At 34.3% G+C, this 17,223-nt stretch overlaps 2 protein-coding genes across 8 annotated transcripts; both read left to right on the top strand.

The window, feature by feature from the left end:
* Nucleotides 1-843: 843 nt before the first annotated feature.
* Nucleotides 844-5,596, top strand: LOC105631915 (putative E3 ubiquitin-protein ligase LUL4). Of its 7 annotated transcripts, none has more exons than XR_002284148.3 (5): nt 844-1,530; nt 2,700-3,210; nt 3,714-3,861; nt 5,061-5,227; nt 5,351-5,596. XR_002284148.3 is itself a non-coding variant. In XM_089723898.1 (4 exons), exons 1-3 carry the CDS (start codon nt 1,004-1,006, stop codon nt 3,825-3,827), a joined length of 1,152 nt encoding a protein of 383 aa, XP_089580024.1. In that variant the 5' UTR covers nt 844-1,003; the 3' UTR covers nt 3,828-3,861; nt 5,071-5,596. The 7 variants fall into 7 exon arrangements, 5 of the variants coding, with proteins under 5 accessions (XP_089580024.1, XP_020534140.1, XP_089580025.1 ...); XR_001046753.4 differs by having other exon boundaries at nt 5,346-5,596; XM_089723898.1 differs by having other exon boundaries at nt 5,071-5,596.
* Nucleotides 5,597-7,284: 1,688 nt separating this feature from the next.
* Nucleotides 7,285-10,154, top strand: LOC105631916 (Heavy metal transport/detoxification superfamily protein). The gene is made up of 3 exons (XM_012214137.4): nt 7,285-7,807; nt 8,047-8,122; nt 8,303-10,154. The coding sequence occupies exons 1-3, from the start codon at nt 7,778-7,780 to the stop codon at nt 9,733-9,735; spliced, it is 1,539 nt and encodes a 512-aa protein (XP_012069527.1). The 5' UTR covers nt 7,285-7,777; the 3' UTR covers nt 9,736-10,154.
* Nucleotides 10,155-17,223: the final 7,069 nt, after the last annotated feature.

The following is a 17,223-nucleotide window of genomic DNA, read 5'->3' as shown; positions in this document are numbered from 1 at the left end:
TTAAGCAATGTTCTTTCGATGTATTTTAATAAATTACTTCTTAAATAGAAAAATAGATTAATAGTAGATGGGTTCATCATACAAAATTATCGTAATTTACTTTCAGCAATCTTATAAAAAATATTGGATTTGAAAAACTATTTAAACAATAATTGCACTGGAGGTTCAACTATTTAAACATTAATAAAGGTAAAAAAAAAAAAAAATCAAATTCAGAATATTAATTAATTTAAGTAAATTATTTTTTTAATACTTCAGAATAATTAATCGAATTATATTAGGGGTTCCTTTTAAATGTACATTATAATTATTACAACAAATCTTGAATTTCCTTATGCCTAAAGCTGTCATAATTCCAAGTTCTATGGATAATAATTTTATTACATCTGAAGACTCAAATTCCCCGCGTGGTTCCAATTAAAAGTATCTAGAAGAATTCAAATAGGAGGGGAAAATTCCTAAGTAAAAAATTGTTGGAAGCAAAGTGGTTTACGCAGCATAAAATTCTCATTTGTCCATTAATGTAATAAATTTATTATTTGGATGAGTAATTATTGAAGAATAAGATATCAAAAGAGTTTTTTTTTTTTTTTTTAAATACAACTAATATATTATAGGATGATTAATTATTATATTCAATTAGTACATACAAGTAATTCAATCCATACAATGTTATTTGAATTTTTGTTAAAAGTTTTATTTAAATGGAAAAAACCGTCAAATTCAACAGAAAAGATATAATTATAATATTTTTTAAAAAAAATAATTGGAAATTTCATTAACTAATTATGGTTTTGGTGGGAAAATAAAACTCCTGTAAAAAACAGGTAAAATCTGTCAAAACCAAAGAAAAAGGAAAGAAAGTCAATGAAGGGATACCGATTTCTTCAAGAACACACAAGCTAACCCTTCAACTTCTGCTGTATACGCCCAAACGCCAACGAAAAGGCACAAACTTTTCTTCTTCTTCTTCACCTTCTTGTTTCTGTAATATCATCCAAAAATGGGCATTTCATTTAGCAATAGTCGAAGAAGAAACAACACTTATTACCATCATCGCCCTCCCCCTCCCCCTCCGCCTTACTATTACCCCTCAGAACCCCTTTCCCTCCCTCCTCCTCCGCCCCCACCTCCTCCGCCGCCACCTCAGAGTTACTTCGCTACGGGAACAACATCGACGACCCAACAGCCATCGTACCCTCCACCAAATAATCCTTATTATGCAAACGCACCTCCTCCCCCATTGCACTCCTACTACAGTTCTCATCCTTACAATTCATGCAGTTATTCAAACAGATTTAGCTATCAACCTTATTATTATGCTAATCAGGCTAATGGATGGTCTGCGAATAGGCCTAATGTGAGTACTGGGCAGCCAATTCAGCCAGTTCCTTACATTGAGCATCTGAAAGCAGAGAAGGTCAGGAATGACGTGAACGTGCATAAGGATACATTGAAGGTTGAAATTGACGAGCAGAACCCTGATAATCACTTGGTTTCTTTTGTTTTTGATGCTCTGTTTGATGGGAGGTTAGTAATTATTTTACTTTGTTACTTATTGTATGATTGCTTTGGTAAATTATCTTTTATTGGTTTTGCCTGCTGTGTGGAGATTTTCATTTGTGGGTATTGATATATTGGTTGTTTGTTAGATGATTCTTGGTTTTGATGCTGGTTATGTTGTTAAATTGACTTATTGGTTTGGCAAAGACATGGAGTTAAGGATCTTGAATATTGTAATGAACAAGTTTATTGGTTCTCTTAGGCTTGTCCGAGTTCAGAGTGTATAATCTTTGATTGTCATAAGAATATAAAAATGAAAAAGCATAACCATAATTTGAATAAATTTGATAGATAATCATGTTAAAAGTTATAGATTAACCCAAAAATGTTGCTAATTTCTTGATTTGGGCCTCTGATGATGGCAAGGAAGGGATGGGTTTCACTTTTTCTTGTCATTCAAGGTGGTGTTGATGGTTAAAGTGAGTTGTTGGGGGATGTCAAACAAGAAACTTGGAGAAGCAGACAAATGGGAAACATTTTAACACCTTTGTGCAATTAACCTTAATCCAAGTCCAGTGCACCTCTTTAACCTTCCTGCCTGACCAACATTTAATTATTGAGATGTATTGAGATCAAGAACTGCAGTAGTTTATTAGCTGCAAGTACTTACTGTCTTTTTTCCCCTAATTTGCTTAAAGCAGTCTATGAGTATTAGGCAACCAGATGAATGATGAAAGTTATTTAGTGAGGATGGATATTGCATTAAAGCTAAACTGATAGTTAGAAAATGAAGATGTTTTGTAATGAATGTTGATTATACTATATCTTTTATTATTCAATCAAAATACCATCATAGTACAAGCATTGGGCTAGTGCTTAAAACTAGCCAATGACTAATATATCTGTTGAATTGGCTAAAGTTAAAGCATTCAACTTTTACATTTGGGCCATATGGAGTCAAGTTTGTTGACTTCATAGTTCACCATACTTTTGCATTTGTACTTGGCCTTCCCTGAAATTCAAGTACCTCAATGGCAACATTTCTTTGGGATTCTCTTGGATTTTTCCCCCTTTTCGGATGCTTTTTTAGGATTGGATTACTAATGATTGGGAAAATGTCCATGTCCATATTATTTCTTCAAGTTCTTAGTCCTTTTCTTCCTAATATAATTCTTTTTTTCCCCCCTAAATAACAGCATTACAATTTTCTACTTTGCCAAGGAAGAGGCCAATTGTAGGTTTGTTCCTATATTTCCTGAAGCCCATTTGCCTGTGAGAGTCCCCTTCCAGAAAGGTCTTGGCCAGAAATTTTGTCAGCCATCAGGAACGGGCATTGACTTAGGTTTCTTTGAGTTGGATGATCTCTCAAAACCATCACCAGGGGAAGATGTTTTTCCACTTGTAATAGTTGCCGAAACATGTTTGCCAGTTGATTCAAGTGATGAAAATCTTGATGATTCTGTGCCCATCGCATCTGGCCGTATGCAGATTACTCAAGCTATTCTTGAGAAGAAAAACAGTGATCCTTTCCAAGTGAGAGTAGTAAGGCAAATTTTGTGGATTGATGGAGTTCGATATGAGCTGAGGGAGCTATATGGAATAGGAAGCTCAGCAGCTGAAGACTTCAACGACTCTGACCCTGGGAAGGAATGTGTGATTTGCATGACTGAGCCCAAGGATACAGCTGTTTTACCTTGTCGGCATATGGTAAGATTCCACATTTTTTCTCTACATGATGATCAACAAAGACTAATTTCAGGTATCTTCTACACTGTATGCATGATGATAAAGATAAACTGTTAAAATTGATGTCAGGAAGGTTAAAGCTCTAATGCATTAATTATATCTGGGATAGATGGTTTGAGCTCCAGGGACATGACTTAGTTCATCTTATAATTAGGCTTCTTCTCTCTCCTCTCTCTCTCTCTCTCTCTCAGAAACTCATGTCATAGGTATGCGGGTATGCATGTTAACATTTTTCTTTTGAATGGGAGAATTTACAAGCATTGAGAAGTGCATTGTTTTATATATGTTTGTAGTGTTGAGTGTATGCAAATTTTTTCGATAATGGTTCTAGGAAAGGAAAAATATTTACCTTTTTCTAAGTACTTGTATAACTAGGAAGCAACTCTGCCTGCATACAACAGTTAGAGCTCCCCTCCTTTCGCTATGTTCTTTATTATCAAGTCTGACATGCCATATGTTTTCAGTGTATGTGCAGTGAGTGTGCAAAAGAATTGAGGCTTCAATCAAACAAGTGCCCCATATGTCGACAACCAATGGAAGAACTTATCAAGATCAAAATAAACAATGGTGATCAATAAGAAATTATTTGCTTCACTCCAATTTGGATTAATGGTAAAGCTGTTAACTCTTTTTTTGTTTTACTGTATCTTTGCCCTCTCAATGTGTATGCTAATGTTCTGTATATTTTTCTTTCTTTCAGTTTTTCAATTTTATTGTGGCTTTGTACAAAGATAAATTATGTAGATCTATGCTTAGACAAAATGTCAAGATAAACTTTAGTTGAGCTTTAGTCGTTGTTATAATCTCTTATCTTTGGCTAAATGCCAACTTGTGTCACCTTGATCATCTAGTTCCGACAGGGAAACATGTTTTCTTAAATTTTAATAACTTATAAGGGCTTGATGGGCTGTCTTTTTAATAAATAGCATTATCTCCATGAGGTGGAGGAATCGTCTTTTTCCTCATTATAAAATCATGTTTGGAGTTGTCAAGGAATGTGAGAAGTCTATTCAACTATTATGATGCTTGCTTTATTCTCTTACGTCTCTGGGTAAATTTCTATACCCCTGACCATTCATCATTCAGTTCAGTTTCAGTTTGTGTATTTGCACATTTAAATTAAATATTTTCTCTAGCAAGCATGGCTATGAAGATTCAAAGGACAAGAAAGGGTAGTTGTAATACAACTAGACTGGGGGGGACCTACTAATTCTACAGAAGTAGCTCTTTTCCTTTAGGCTAACAGCCAAAAAGAGAGACTGAGTGAGAATACTTTCCATAGAAGTTAGCATTAAAGGAGACAAACTGAGAATCTTCAAAGTTTATATATACCTTTAATGGATTGTCACCTTTGAATGGTTGAGGATACAAAAGTCTAAAGTCATGCAATGATACTAATCAGTATTCAGTAATAATCCTTTGCATCAAATTTCTTGCCAGTGAAGGATGCAGAATTGATTTCTCTTTTATTGCACAATTGTGTATGCTTTTCTTTTATGAATTTTGCTTTCTTGAACATGTTATAGAATGGAATTATTTTTTGTTTAGATGTAGGACTCGTGGCTGTCCTTTTGAATTGCTTTTACTTAGTTTTGGGAGTTCCTCATTAATATCACTCTAATCCTCAAGGGTTAGAGTTTAAAGTACCATCCTAACCATCTTTGCTAATTCAACTGATTGAGAAATGCAAGTAGAGATGTTGCGAGGAACGCATTCCACTTATATCTAAATCAAATATTCCTTAGCAGATTATTTGATGTATTGCTGATGTTGGGGCTCCCATCTCCTTAGAAACTTTGATTTTCATTCAGTGTACCATAGGGATGAGAAGGATGATTGATTATAAAGGCACATTCGGTGGAAATATCTGTGAAGGAATTCAAAGAATTGATAGCTGCACCAAAATGGCATGTAGAAGAAGTACCTATAGAAAGCCTTATGAAGAAGATCCCAAAAGTTGAAAAGGAAAAATAATGAGGTAGACCCTAGACTTTAGCCAATCTTTATCAATTTCTGCAACTGTATAGTTTGGAAGCATTTTGGGTTTGGAAGCAATTTGATATATTCATTGCATTTTTTATGATTCTATGGTGAAGAGTAGTGGAGAAGAGTAGAGTGTCATGGATGGCAAGAAGGAGAACACAAGATGTAGACAAATATGAATTGGGTTTCCTTACTAGTCAAAACTTCACAGCATCTATACCTCTATTATTACTTTCTCCATGCAAACTAAAAATCCAGAGCTATGAGAGTAGGAACCATGTGATGATCCCAAAATAAATGGGATCAAACTGTGTTTATTTCTCTTATCCATTAATCACCTATCTACAGACCATGTGGATGCTCATGTGATCCTCTCAGTCTCAGCAACATAAATAGCAATGCTTGTCTTAACAACTATACAGACGAAAAGGAACTAACATCTAACTCGCAGATGCTCATATGAACTCCTCGATTCAAGTATGGAAATGAACTTGACCATTAAGCTATTATTATGTTAAATTTACGTATGGAGTTGATATATGCATATACAAATGGTTGCGTTTGGATCACTGCCTTAACCTAAATTGATAACTAATTCGTAAAACTTCCATTTATGGTTAAGGCAGTTATTTCAAGCTTGAATCTGGGCATGAAAGCCATCTGGGTTTTGGTCATTTGGCGCCATTCAATCAAGTAGCCTTTTACAGGTGAAGTTAGGTCTTGTAAAGGGGAAAGAAGGAAAGGAAAGAAAAAATAGGAGGTACTACTAGTACTAGTAGGGGTTTCAGCAGGAGAGTTTAGGCTTTTAAGAAAGTGATCAATAATTTGCGTAGAAAAAGAAGGGCTTCAAATTCAAAAGCTTGAAAAGAAAATAGCCCTACAAACCTGATTTTTGGTGTCTCTCTTTCAAATTGAGCCCAGTCTTTACCTAATTAATTCCTCTTACAGACATGATTAAACCATACCAAAGCAGCTTTTTTTCAGTTACTTGCTCTTCTTCTTTACAAAAGTTTCTTCCATTACTAATTCTCAATGTTCTTATCACTTCGACATTCCATTTTTCTTCATTCTTTTTTCCCTAAATAGCAATAATAATCCTCTTTTCCGTAATTTTGACCTAGCTTTGCCTCCAGCTGTTATGGTGCCATGGAAAATAAAAAGACTGTAATCATTAATTAAAGAATGACTCTCTAATTTAATCACTTGGCCAAATAAGCTAATATCGTTATACTACCTATATGGCCAAGTCAGAATTTTTTATAATTCTTTATCTAATTTCGTTTGCATATTTAGTACTTTACTGTATTCTTAACTTTATTACAATGCATATGCTTAACGAAATACAAAAATAGTAAATGAGAGATCAATTTATTAATTTTAAATTCGTGTGTTTCACTAAATCTATTTATCTTTTTTTAGAAAATCATTTCATCTAAAATGAATAAAATAATTCCAAAGGATGTTAAACTAAATGGTTTTTCTTAAAGTGAATTAAAATTAAATTTAAGATTCTCGTTACTAAATTGCTTTTAAAAAAAAAAAAAAACCCTAACCTGCTTAAGCTATGGAGCTCAAATCGCACTCCGTTTTAATAAAGAAGAGAAAGCGCGTGAAGAAATAGAATATTTTCACAAGAAGAACAGTACTGGATGTGGGCTGAAGAAGCAAAACCCAAAAAGAAAAGATGAGGATAGAGTGGTAATTTGAGGGGGACGGACATGGACAGGCCTACGCTACACGAGTACATGTGGTAAACTGGCAATGTATCAAAAACAGTAGCACATCTAGAGTAGAATTAATAGTAATTTACAACTTCCTTATTAAATGTCATTATTTAATGTAGCCACCCAATTTTGGGAGAAAAAATCTGACAATGGATTCAAATCATAACTCAACCATGGTCATCCTAGTAAAACAACCCAACCCCAACCCCAAACCCAAACCAACCCAGGCCAAACTGCTTCACATGAAATAGGCTCCTTTTATCCTTGGGCTATGCCTATTGGCTAACCATACCATACTATACCAAAGTTTGAAAATCTAAATATGGCTACAAAATATACCGATAAATAAACCCCCTATACGAGGAGTTATGCCTTGCAGCTCCATACTCTCTCTGCCAGTCCATCTTTTGCTTCTCTCTTACCACCTCTCTCTCTCTCTCTCTCTCTCTCTCTCCATCCCTCACCCTGAAATAGAGGAAGCAGTGCCCAGAGAAGTTTTAATGTGCACCCACCGGCAGTAAACTTCTTTCTCTTTCTTTCTCTTTCACCCACTCTTTCTTTCTCTCAAAGCTGAGTCTTGTTCTTGTTGCGTCTTTTAACTTTCTCTGCTCAGCGACTGGGACGCATTTGTTTGCTCTGTGTTTCTTTACCAAAGAACCCAAAAGAAAGAACAGAGAGGAGCCCATTCTGGAGTTCTTTGTAACATATATATCCTCTGTTTCGTTTGAGCAGCTTTTGCTTCGTAGATCTATTTAGCCAACCTCTTTTTCCCCTCCTCCTATTATTGGAACGGTGTGTTTGTTTCATTTTGAGCAGTAGATATGAGTAAAGAAGAGTTCTTGAAGATCCAGGTACCCATTCTACTTACTGCGTAGGCATCCTCTTCGTTGTTCTTTTCTTCAATTACTGTGCCCCATTGTTTTAGCTAATAAATATTTTTGTTATTATCTATGTTTCAATCTTCTTTGATTTTAGTTTTAATCATTTGAAGCTCATCCTTATGGAGCAAGCTTGGTATCCCCTTTTCAAATGATATCTCTCATTAGTCATTACTTGTTTTCTTTTCCCTCTGGCTTGCTTGTGCATGCAGACTTGTGTTCTAAAAGTGAACATACACTGTGATGGCTGTAAACAGAAAGTGAAGAAAATCTTGCAGAAGATTGATGGTATCTTTTCCCTGACTTCATATTCTCTTATACCAAATGTTTTTTTTTTTTTTTTTATCTTTCTTATTTCTTTTTAATTTTTAAAGGATGTCTACTCCATTTCACTGCTGCCCAAGAAATTTGCTTCCTTTTTTTTTCTGTGTTGGTCTGCTTAGTTGATTTTGTTTGTTATTTTGATAGGGGTTTTCACTACCAAAATAGATTCAGAACAGGGAAAGGTAACAGTTTCAGGTAATGTAGACCCAGCTGTACTTATAAAGAAGCTGGCAAAATCCGGCAAACATGCTGAGCTCTGGGGCGCCCAAAAGCCCAACGGCCAGAACAACTTGCCCAACCAGTTCAAGAACATGCAAATCGATAGTGCCAAAGGTAGCAATAACAAAGGTCAAAAGGGTGGTAACAACAACAGTAACCAGCCCAAAGGTGGTCAACAAAATCCTCATCCTCAGAATCAGCAGCAGCAACTGAACCAACAAATGCAGCAACTGCTGAATCAACAACAAATGAAAGCATTACAAGATCTGAATAAGCTGGCCCAATTCAAAGACATGAAAATGGGTAACAGTAACCCGAACCCGAACCAGAAAGCAGTGAAATTTGCTCCAGGTCCACTGGAAGATGATGACTATAGTGATGATGATTTGGAGGATTACGATGATGAGGATTACGATGATGAAGATGATTTTGATGAGATGGATGACCCTCAACATCCACTTAACAAGATGAAACCCGTTATGGGTAATGGTAATATGATGATGAATGGTTTGCATCCTCAGCTCATGAATGCCCAAAAGGGTGCTCCAAATGTCGGTGGAAATGGTAAGAAGGGCGGCGGCGGCGGACCGGGCAATGGTAATGGAGCTGTGCCTGTGCAAGTAAATATAAGTGGTGGGAATGGAAATGGAGGTAAGAAAGGAGGTGGAGGTAATAACAATGCTGGAAATCAAAATCAAAATCAAGGTGGCAAAAATGGTGGTGGAAAGCCACAAGATGGAAAAAACGGTAACAGTGGAGGCGGTGGTGGCGGTGGTAAGAACGGCAACAACTGTAATGGCGGTGGCGGTGGCGGTGGTAATAACATGCAAATGAATGGCGGTAAAAAGGGAAATAACGGTGGAGGTGGAGGTGGAGGTGGTGCTGTGAATGATGCGTTGCGTAACATGGGTGGCCCACACGGTCATATTGGTCAAATGGGTGGTAATATGAAAATACCGATGGGCCAAATGGGCAATATGCCCATGGGCCAAATGGGTAACATTCCTGCCGTTCAAGGCCTGCCGGCTGCTGCCGCCATGAACAGCGGAGGGGGTGGTGGCGGAAATGGGTATTTCCAAGGAGCCGGTCCGGATCTCATGCCCGGTAACCCATACCAGCAACAGCAGCAACAGCAACAGCAACAGCAACAGCAGTACTTGCAAGCATTAATGAGCCAACAAAGGGCAATGGGTAATGAGAGGTTTCAACCCATGATGTATGCTAGGCCCCCACCAGCAGTGAATTACATGCCGCCTCCATACCCATATCCATACCCTTATCCGCCACCACACCCGAATTCTGACCCGTATACCAACATCTTCAGTGATGAGAACACCTCAAGCTGCAATGTCATGTGAAGGCTTTTTGGCATGGAAAAGTTAATGGTCTCCTCCATGGGATGGATGGTTTGTTTAGCTTGCGGTGGTTCGGTTATAGTTGAACTAGAAGTTTGATGCCATAATATACATGGAAATGGGTTTTTTTTTTTTTTTTTATTGTAGTTTAATTTTTCTCTCTGATTTTCATTTCTTTCTTTTTGTTTTTTCTTTTTGGGTCTCAAGTTGAATTAGGGGCTTTAATTATCATAGGCAAGTATTTATAGATAATATATTAAAAAGTTTTTAGGAGTAGCGGTGGGCTCTTTTATGAGATATGTTTATATGTGTTCATATGTTGCAAAACAAAAATAAGATTAAGAAAAAAAAAAAATATTATGGAGGAGGACGAAGCTGCAAAGCCCCATCTCTCTCTGCTGCTGCCCATTTCTTTCCCCAAATTTTATATTCTTTTTTATATTTTTTTTATTATTATTGCTTCTTACCTCTTTATATTACATTATTTTATTAGTCACATCGTATTATAATACTATTAATCTTCCATTTACGCAATGTGAGTGTTATGATTACCACTTGTGAAATGTAGGTCCCACACTATGAGTCGTGTAATTTGAAAGGCTGGACCCGAACCGGTTCTTCATAAGTGTGTTTGGTTATATGGGTAAATATGGACCCTACCACAAGCACTTTAAAATTTTAAAACTTAATTATTAACTAAACACTGTGGGTTTAATTAGCTGCTTTACATGCTATTTGAGGGAGTGTTCCTTCCTCCACTTGCTGGTCTCTATACCCACTTCACTCCTGAGGCCAAACGCTGTGTTATCAGAGAACATGTTGACAAAGACAAGCTAACTACTTTTTTGTAATTTTATTTTATTTTTATATCTTCTTCAATTTTAGGAAAATCTAACGGCGTTGACACTTACACGAATTCTGTGATCTGTATGGTCATATCATATCAACCAAAACCGAGAGAGCATCAAAAGAACCAAAACCCTCCATGTGTTGGATTTGTCAATGATGATGATGATCTTTAAATTTCTTTTCTTTTTTTCTGATGATAGAGATGGGGTCCATCAAACTGCTTACACATCTGTCTAATCAGAGGCAGCGATAGATGTGGGTCCCCAGTGCTTGTTCTTAAAAGTACTTGTCTGTTTTCTTGGGCGTACATTATACTATATGTATATTTAATATATACTCACTCGTACGTACATTGTGATATGATTATTTTGGTGAAAATTATTATGAATTGTATCTTTTTACTGAAAATTTTGACCTATCTTTTATGTATTTGTTTACGCCAACTTGTTTTTATTTCAGACTCACGGTTGCACGGGTGTGACCAGAACCAACAATTAATGTGGATAGCTCGAGATCCAAAATTTTCCGTGTCTGTTTGGTCATGAGAATAGCAATAACTCCATTCTCGGTTAAGAAAATATAATGTAAAGGGATTGGTTTTTGTTTATCTTCACTTGGCCAGTTGCCACTTGTCAATCATGCTTGCTGACACGTGGAGATGAACTGTAAGACAACGTGGATGGGCATATGAAGTATATCACGTGGAGGATGCACGGGGATGAGGGTTGAAGGTTGTGGGTTAGCTTGGAAGCTTATATGACCCAAAACCTAAAAGACTGACGTCTGTCTCTCCTTCCTATTATCAGTAGTTTTTTTTTTTCCAACAACAAAAAATATTAAAATTAATTAATAATAACAATAAATGTCCAATTTGAAAAAAATAAAAAAATAATTTAGAAAAATGGAGTATTTGGAGGGAAATAGGTGAAATTGACATCCTAGGATAGGAAGGCATAATAGTGATGGATAATAATTAGTAATTAATGTAATTCTGGTTTTGTTGGAATTGGAAGCAACATTTCTTTAATGGACATTTAATTATTAGTATTTGTATCATGAAAATAATGATGGTGGCCATCTTTTGTACCAACTTTAACCTGAATTTGGGGAGAAATAGCAGGGCGCAATTGAGAGAGGGAGAAACGGGGGAGAAGAGAAGAGAAGAGGAGTTCCTAATCACGATCGAGAAAGATGACACAAGCACAACTTTGTCTTTCTCCTTCATATGTATATATATGTTTTTGGGTCCTCAAATTTGACTAATGGGATTGAAAATTGGCACTTTGACGTGGGTCCTTCTGTTCTACTATTGGCTCATTCTTTGATTACACGTTCCTCTCAGTGTACTGCCACGTCACACTTGAAGATGGCTTTTACTTTTAAAACAGTATCACGAGTTTTCTATACGAAGAAGAAGCAATGCCAAAGTTAAAAACAGTACGTTCTTTTTTACTTTTCCAGGTTAAACTCTGATTGAAGAAAAAAAAAAAATATTTTGGTGATAAAATTTATTGATTCTTTTTTATTTTTTGAACCGCTGTTATCTTCTTTGTTTTTGGATATCATTTTTTTTTTTTTAAACAAGTGTCTATTCTGAAATGAATTGACACTGTCTATAGCCAATCATTGAATTCTCATTGACAGAGTCTCAACCATTTATACTGTTTTACAGTATATGTAACTGTTTTAGTTATTTTATCAAAACATTTCAATTTGATCATTAATTTTAATTTATATAATAAAATAATGGCTTAATGACTAGAATTGGTATAAAAAATTAAATACACGGAATTAATTAATAAAATTGAAAACTTGCTAGAATTGATAAAAAATGTTAAAGTTTCAGGTTTTTTTGGCATTAAATCTAAAATAGTTAAACTTTAATTCTAATTATTTTTTAAAGGGGAAACTTTAATTATATTTCAATAAATTATCATTAATTTTTTATAACTGATGACTGAGTACAACATATTTATCAGCATCATTTATATATACCTTAAAAGATCAAACTAACGCGGTGAAAATCCTATTCGCATAAAATCATTTTCAAATCTCTATTGTTTTGTATGGTAAAGATATTTTCGAAAATGAAAAAGGAAAAGACAGAGATTGTAAATAGAAAAGAAAAGGTATCCGAAGAGTTTGTCAATAATCCAATTCCAAGTGCAAAGAAATCCAATTTGCTCCCGACGATCGAGGTAAAAGAGAGTAGGCCCCACTATGTTCTTTCGTCGCGTTACCAGATCAATTCATGAAAATGGGCCCCGCTGCCTCTGGGTACAATACCAAAAAGGAACAAAACTCACCGTTTAAAGATCTTTAATTTACGAAAGAAATACGTTATCAAACGGAATAAGAAACGGCATCGAGTGTGGTAAATTACAAATTAAGAAAGGAATTAACTACTTTAAGAAGTAATAATAACGAATCAAAAAAAAAAAAAAAAAAAAAAAAGGGAAAAAGGAAAAGAGAGACGACAGATAAAAATGGTACGCAAACACACCATTGGAAGCGTAAAAACAAAAAATCCATCGAACGGCGGAAAGGGAGTCTTCCTTTGCCTTGGCTGTTCACACCGTATGTGGTGTGGTTTGCTCCCTCGGGCCTCACGGGCGTGAAATGTGAATTCGTTTATTTGGACTTACTCGTCACATTTTTCCTGCTTCATTTTAATTATTGTCCTATCTGAAATTGGAAAAAAAAAAAAATTATATTACTTTCGTCATGCATTTGAATTTTGAAGTCACTGTACTAGGATAAAAATGTTATTATAAAAATACATTTATTTTAATAAAATCTTTTGGAACATTCTAATTATTATAATTTAAAATATTTTTTACTTTTTTTAGGAAATTATGGGTCAAAAAGAAAATAATGGCCTACAATATATATATTTGCAAAACAGTTGAATGTTTGCTTCTAGATGGCAATAATTGATTGGTTTGGTTATTATTATTATAAGACCATATAATCCTTTTTCCCAAAAAAAGTAAAATTAAGAAGAAGATAATGAAATCCTTCGATTTGATGTCTCAGAAAACCTACAGCCCAGGTGAAAAAACAAAAGGTGAGTGTTCCACCATCCCCACTAATTTCAAAAGCCTGAAATGAATTAACATTTCCACTTTAAAAAGCAATAAAAAAAAGATCGTTATCAACAACAGTCAAAAGCACTAAAAAAATAAATTTTGATTCAGATTGAACCGAGGCTAGGTCTAAAAATTAGGTATTTATTAATAAGTGGAGCATAAGAATATAGGGTGAGAAGCAGCAGTCGAAATCACTAGCAATAGTAAGTAATATTGGGTGGAGTGAAACTTAAATCCTAAGGTGTTGAATTCTTTCACTTTATCAAACACAATTAAACAACTTGTGCGGTATGGTCAATCATTTCATCAATTTTGCATGTGCTGCCTTCCCATTATAATTTACTTTATAAACTTTCATTTCATTTTTTTTTCTTTTCTAACCGCCTTAGCAAGTTACAAGTTACAACACTCTAACCCTTCAAGATGTGTGAAACTGTGAATCACACACACTTTAAAATATTTAAATATATATATGACGTGATGATATGATCATCCAATATTTTGGTTTGTCACAATCAAAAAGATCCAGATAATCTGACGGACGACAGGAATAGGGTAAGGCATGAAATTGATATTCATACATGTTTTTTCACATCCTTGTTTCTCATTCAACTGAAAGTGGAGAGTTAGAAAGAAAGCATTATACCACAGTTCTATTATGGGGTGCATAAAATCAGGGTCATTGAATAGGAGCAGATGTTGACTCTTGCGAACTCACTTTTTTGACTTTTTTTTTAATTTTTAATTTTAATTCTTTCTTGAGAATTAGACAATTAGTGCACGTCTTCTTCGTTCCTTATATATACATAGTGTTTAGAAAGCAGCAGGCTTTGTCCCTTTGCTTGCTTTTAACTGTTCTAAATTTTAAATAATAAAAACTGCTTTAAGTGGATTGTGATTTATTTATATAATATTGCTACTCGATATTTAAATTGACTTAAACAGTAAAATATGTTTGAATTTAACCGAAAATTTCTTTAAAATTTAAAATTTAATATGACCATTAATAATTTTGTTGTACATTTTTTCATAGGAAAATAAAAAAAACTGTATTTAACCTGCTCATGATGAGCATAAGACATGAAACAGTCTTACAATTCAAAAGATAGATTGGACTTGTGATATAGAATGATTACTTCGTGTTGTTTCAAAAGTTGATTAAATTCAGAAAAAATAAATAGAAAAAAACGAAATAAAGCTGCAAATTTAAGCTGTTTGTTTGATGAGTTTCTTTCTTTTATTTTTTTTTTTTTCAATTTATGTATAATTGCATTTATATATATATATATTTATACAATACCGATATGTAAGAATGATCACGTGCCATTGGATTTCGAAAGATACCATGTAAACAATGATTATGATTACTTTGAGAAAGAAACCAACTAACTCACTTTTGTACAAGAACAGAATAGAATCATTATGGCTTTGAGCTACTTTTCCTCTGCTCCAATTTTTTTTTTTCCCCTTTTCTTTATAGTTTATACTAACTGCAGCTGAAGAAATAAAAAAGCACTTGTTGGTGTTTAATCGCTTTTCAACATTTCACGTTAGATTAAAAAAAAGAAGAAGAAGAAGGAGAAGCTAGTGATTAGGATCTTGTTGTTTTGATCTTTTTGTTCTCTTTCATGGCAGGTCAAATTCTTCACTTCTACTCCATTCTTTTGTCCTCCCTTGCTTATTGGGTTAATTGCTTTTAATAATTAGAAGTTTCAACATCTTGTCTCCCTCTTTAGTTAATTACACTGGATAAGCTCAAAAGATTCATTTCATTAACAACAATTTATTCATAAATATTTATTTATTATGTTTTGAATGTTACAATAATTGGTATCACATGGACAATCTTTTTTTTTTTATGACAAAAACATCCCTCAATTATTAAGTTCGACCCACTTACATTAACTGTTTTAGTAGCTGATAACTATTATTATTATTAATATTTTATGAAATGTTAAGAAAGATAACAATTTACAAATTATTTCCTCAAACTCCAAAAATTAATATAAAATGTTATGTCATTAAGCACCATACAAATAGAGAGAATATTCTAATTAAGTCAAAACACTAGACGTTACGTTATACTGTATCTATCTTAAAATATAAGTCGTTTAAAATTTTTACACTGGAATTGAGGAAGTAATTAGTTTTACTAAATTATAATAAATTCAAAGGTAACTATTACTCAACATCAGACTATTCTCCTTAAAATACTCAAAAAATTTATAATTAGAGACAAAACAATCATTTTAAAATAACTTATATTTTAGAATAGAATAAATAAATATCGCCATATATAATATTATGATTGAAACAAGTAGTGGCAACAACTATTATCCTTGTTGGGTTAGCTTACTTGATCAAACTTCTTTACAATTAGAGCAACTCATTACCACCATTACTATATTATCCAAAGCTTCACCTTCCACTACGTATTCCATACTCTTTAGGTATAAATAAATAAATCAACTCTTACAATTATAGATATCTTGTTAGGACACTACCCACTTTCAACCTTTCCTAGTGGTAGCTTCTAATTATATAGTCATGTCCAAATTCTAAGTTCCAATCAAAAGACCCACAACATTGATTAACTTTCGTCTTCTACCCAAATTGTAGGGGCTCTAGCTAGTGCTGTAACCCTAATCATATCAAGAAATAGAATTTAGAAAGCTACTTCCACCCTAATGCGACTTATAATTTGGTACCTAATTTATTTTTCCCTTTTGTTGAATTAAAAAGAAAAGAAGCAACCAAAGTCCAAATTGCTAATAATGTAAATATTGGAGAGATTATTCAGATAAAACGCATCGTATTGATTGGTTCTGATGTGAATATTTAAAATCTAGCAAAATGGGGAAACGGTGTCCCTTTTAGGCTATAAAACTATGGTTATAACAATCATGCAAGTGACTAATTATTTTAGTTAAAGCGATTGAGTGCGCCGTCTGTTGTTTATTTTTCTATAGAAAAATATAAACAAAGTGAGAGTTGAAGTTGAAATGTTAATTCAGAAAGGAGCAGTATGCCCAAGATTAACACATAACGTGCATTTTAATAAGGCAAGAAGAACCAACAGATGTTTATACCAAACTTTCCTTTATTAAACTACTTTGAAATTGCAAAACAAAACAACAATATCGCAGCTTCCTTTGGTATTCGCTTAAACAGTAAAACGAATAATTTCAAATTCGGTCAGTTGGGCCCCTTGACGGGCTCAAAATCTCATAAATCATCTTCTTTTTATTTACGCATGTATTTCTACGCTCGAATTGAGTTTGTGAGTCGGTTCAATATCGATCCACCTAATGGAAAACATCAGTAGAATTAACATGAACACAACCCATTTATCGATCGTTTTGGGGGCTTTTTCAAGGATAGAGAGTCAAAAAATAACAGAGTGAGAGTGGAGAAGTGGCCAATCTTAAGAAGATAGCGACATGCAAAATGGGTCTCGAAGTTGGTGAAAAAGAAGAGCTAAGTTGCAGCCACAATTACTGACTCCTGCAGCCCTCCATTTCCTACCTTAAAAAGACCAACCTCAATTCCCTCT

This window comes from Jatropha curcas, chromosome 7 (genome assembly GCF_041381405.1).
Source record: "Jatropha curcas cultivar XTBG-Jc1 chromosome 7, XTBG_Jcur_1.0, whole genome shotgun sequence".
NCBI lineage: Eukaryota > Viridiplantae > Streptophyta > Magnoliopsida > Malpighiales > Euphorbiaceae > Jatropha > Jatropha curcas.
The sequence above is the reverse complement of the archived record's forward strand: the minus strand, read 5'-3'. Positions and strand labels throughout refer to the sequence as shown.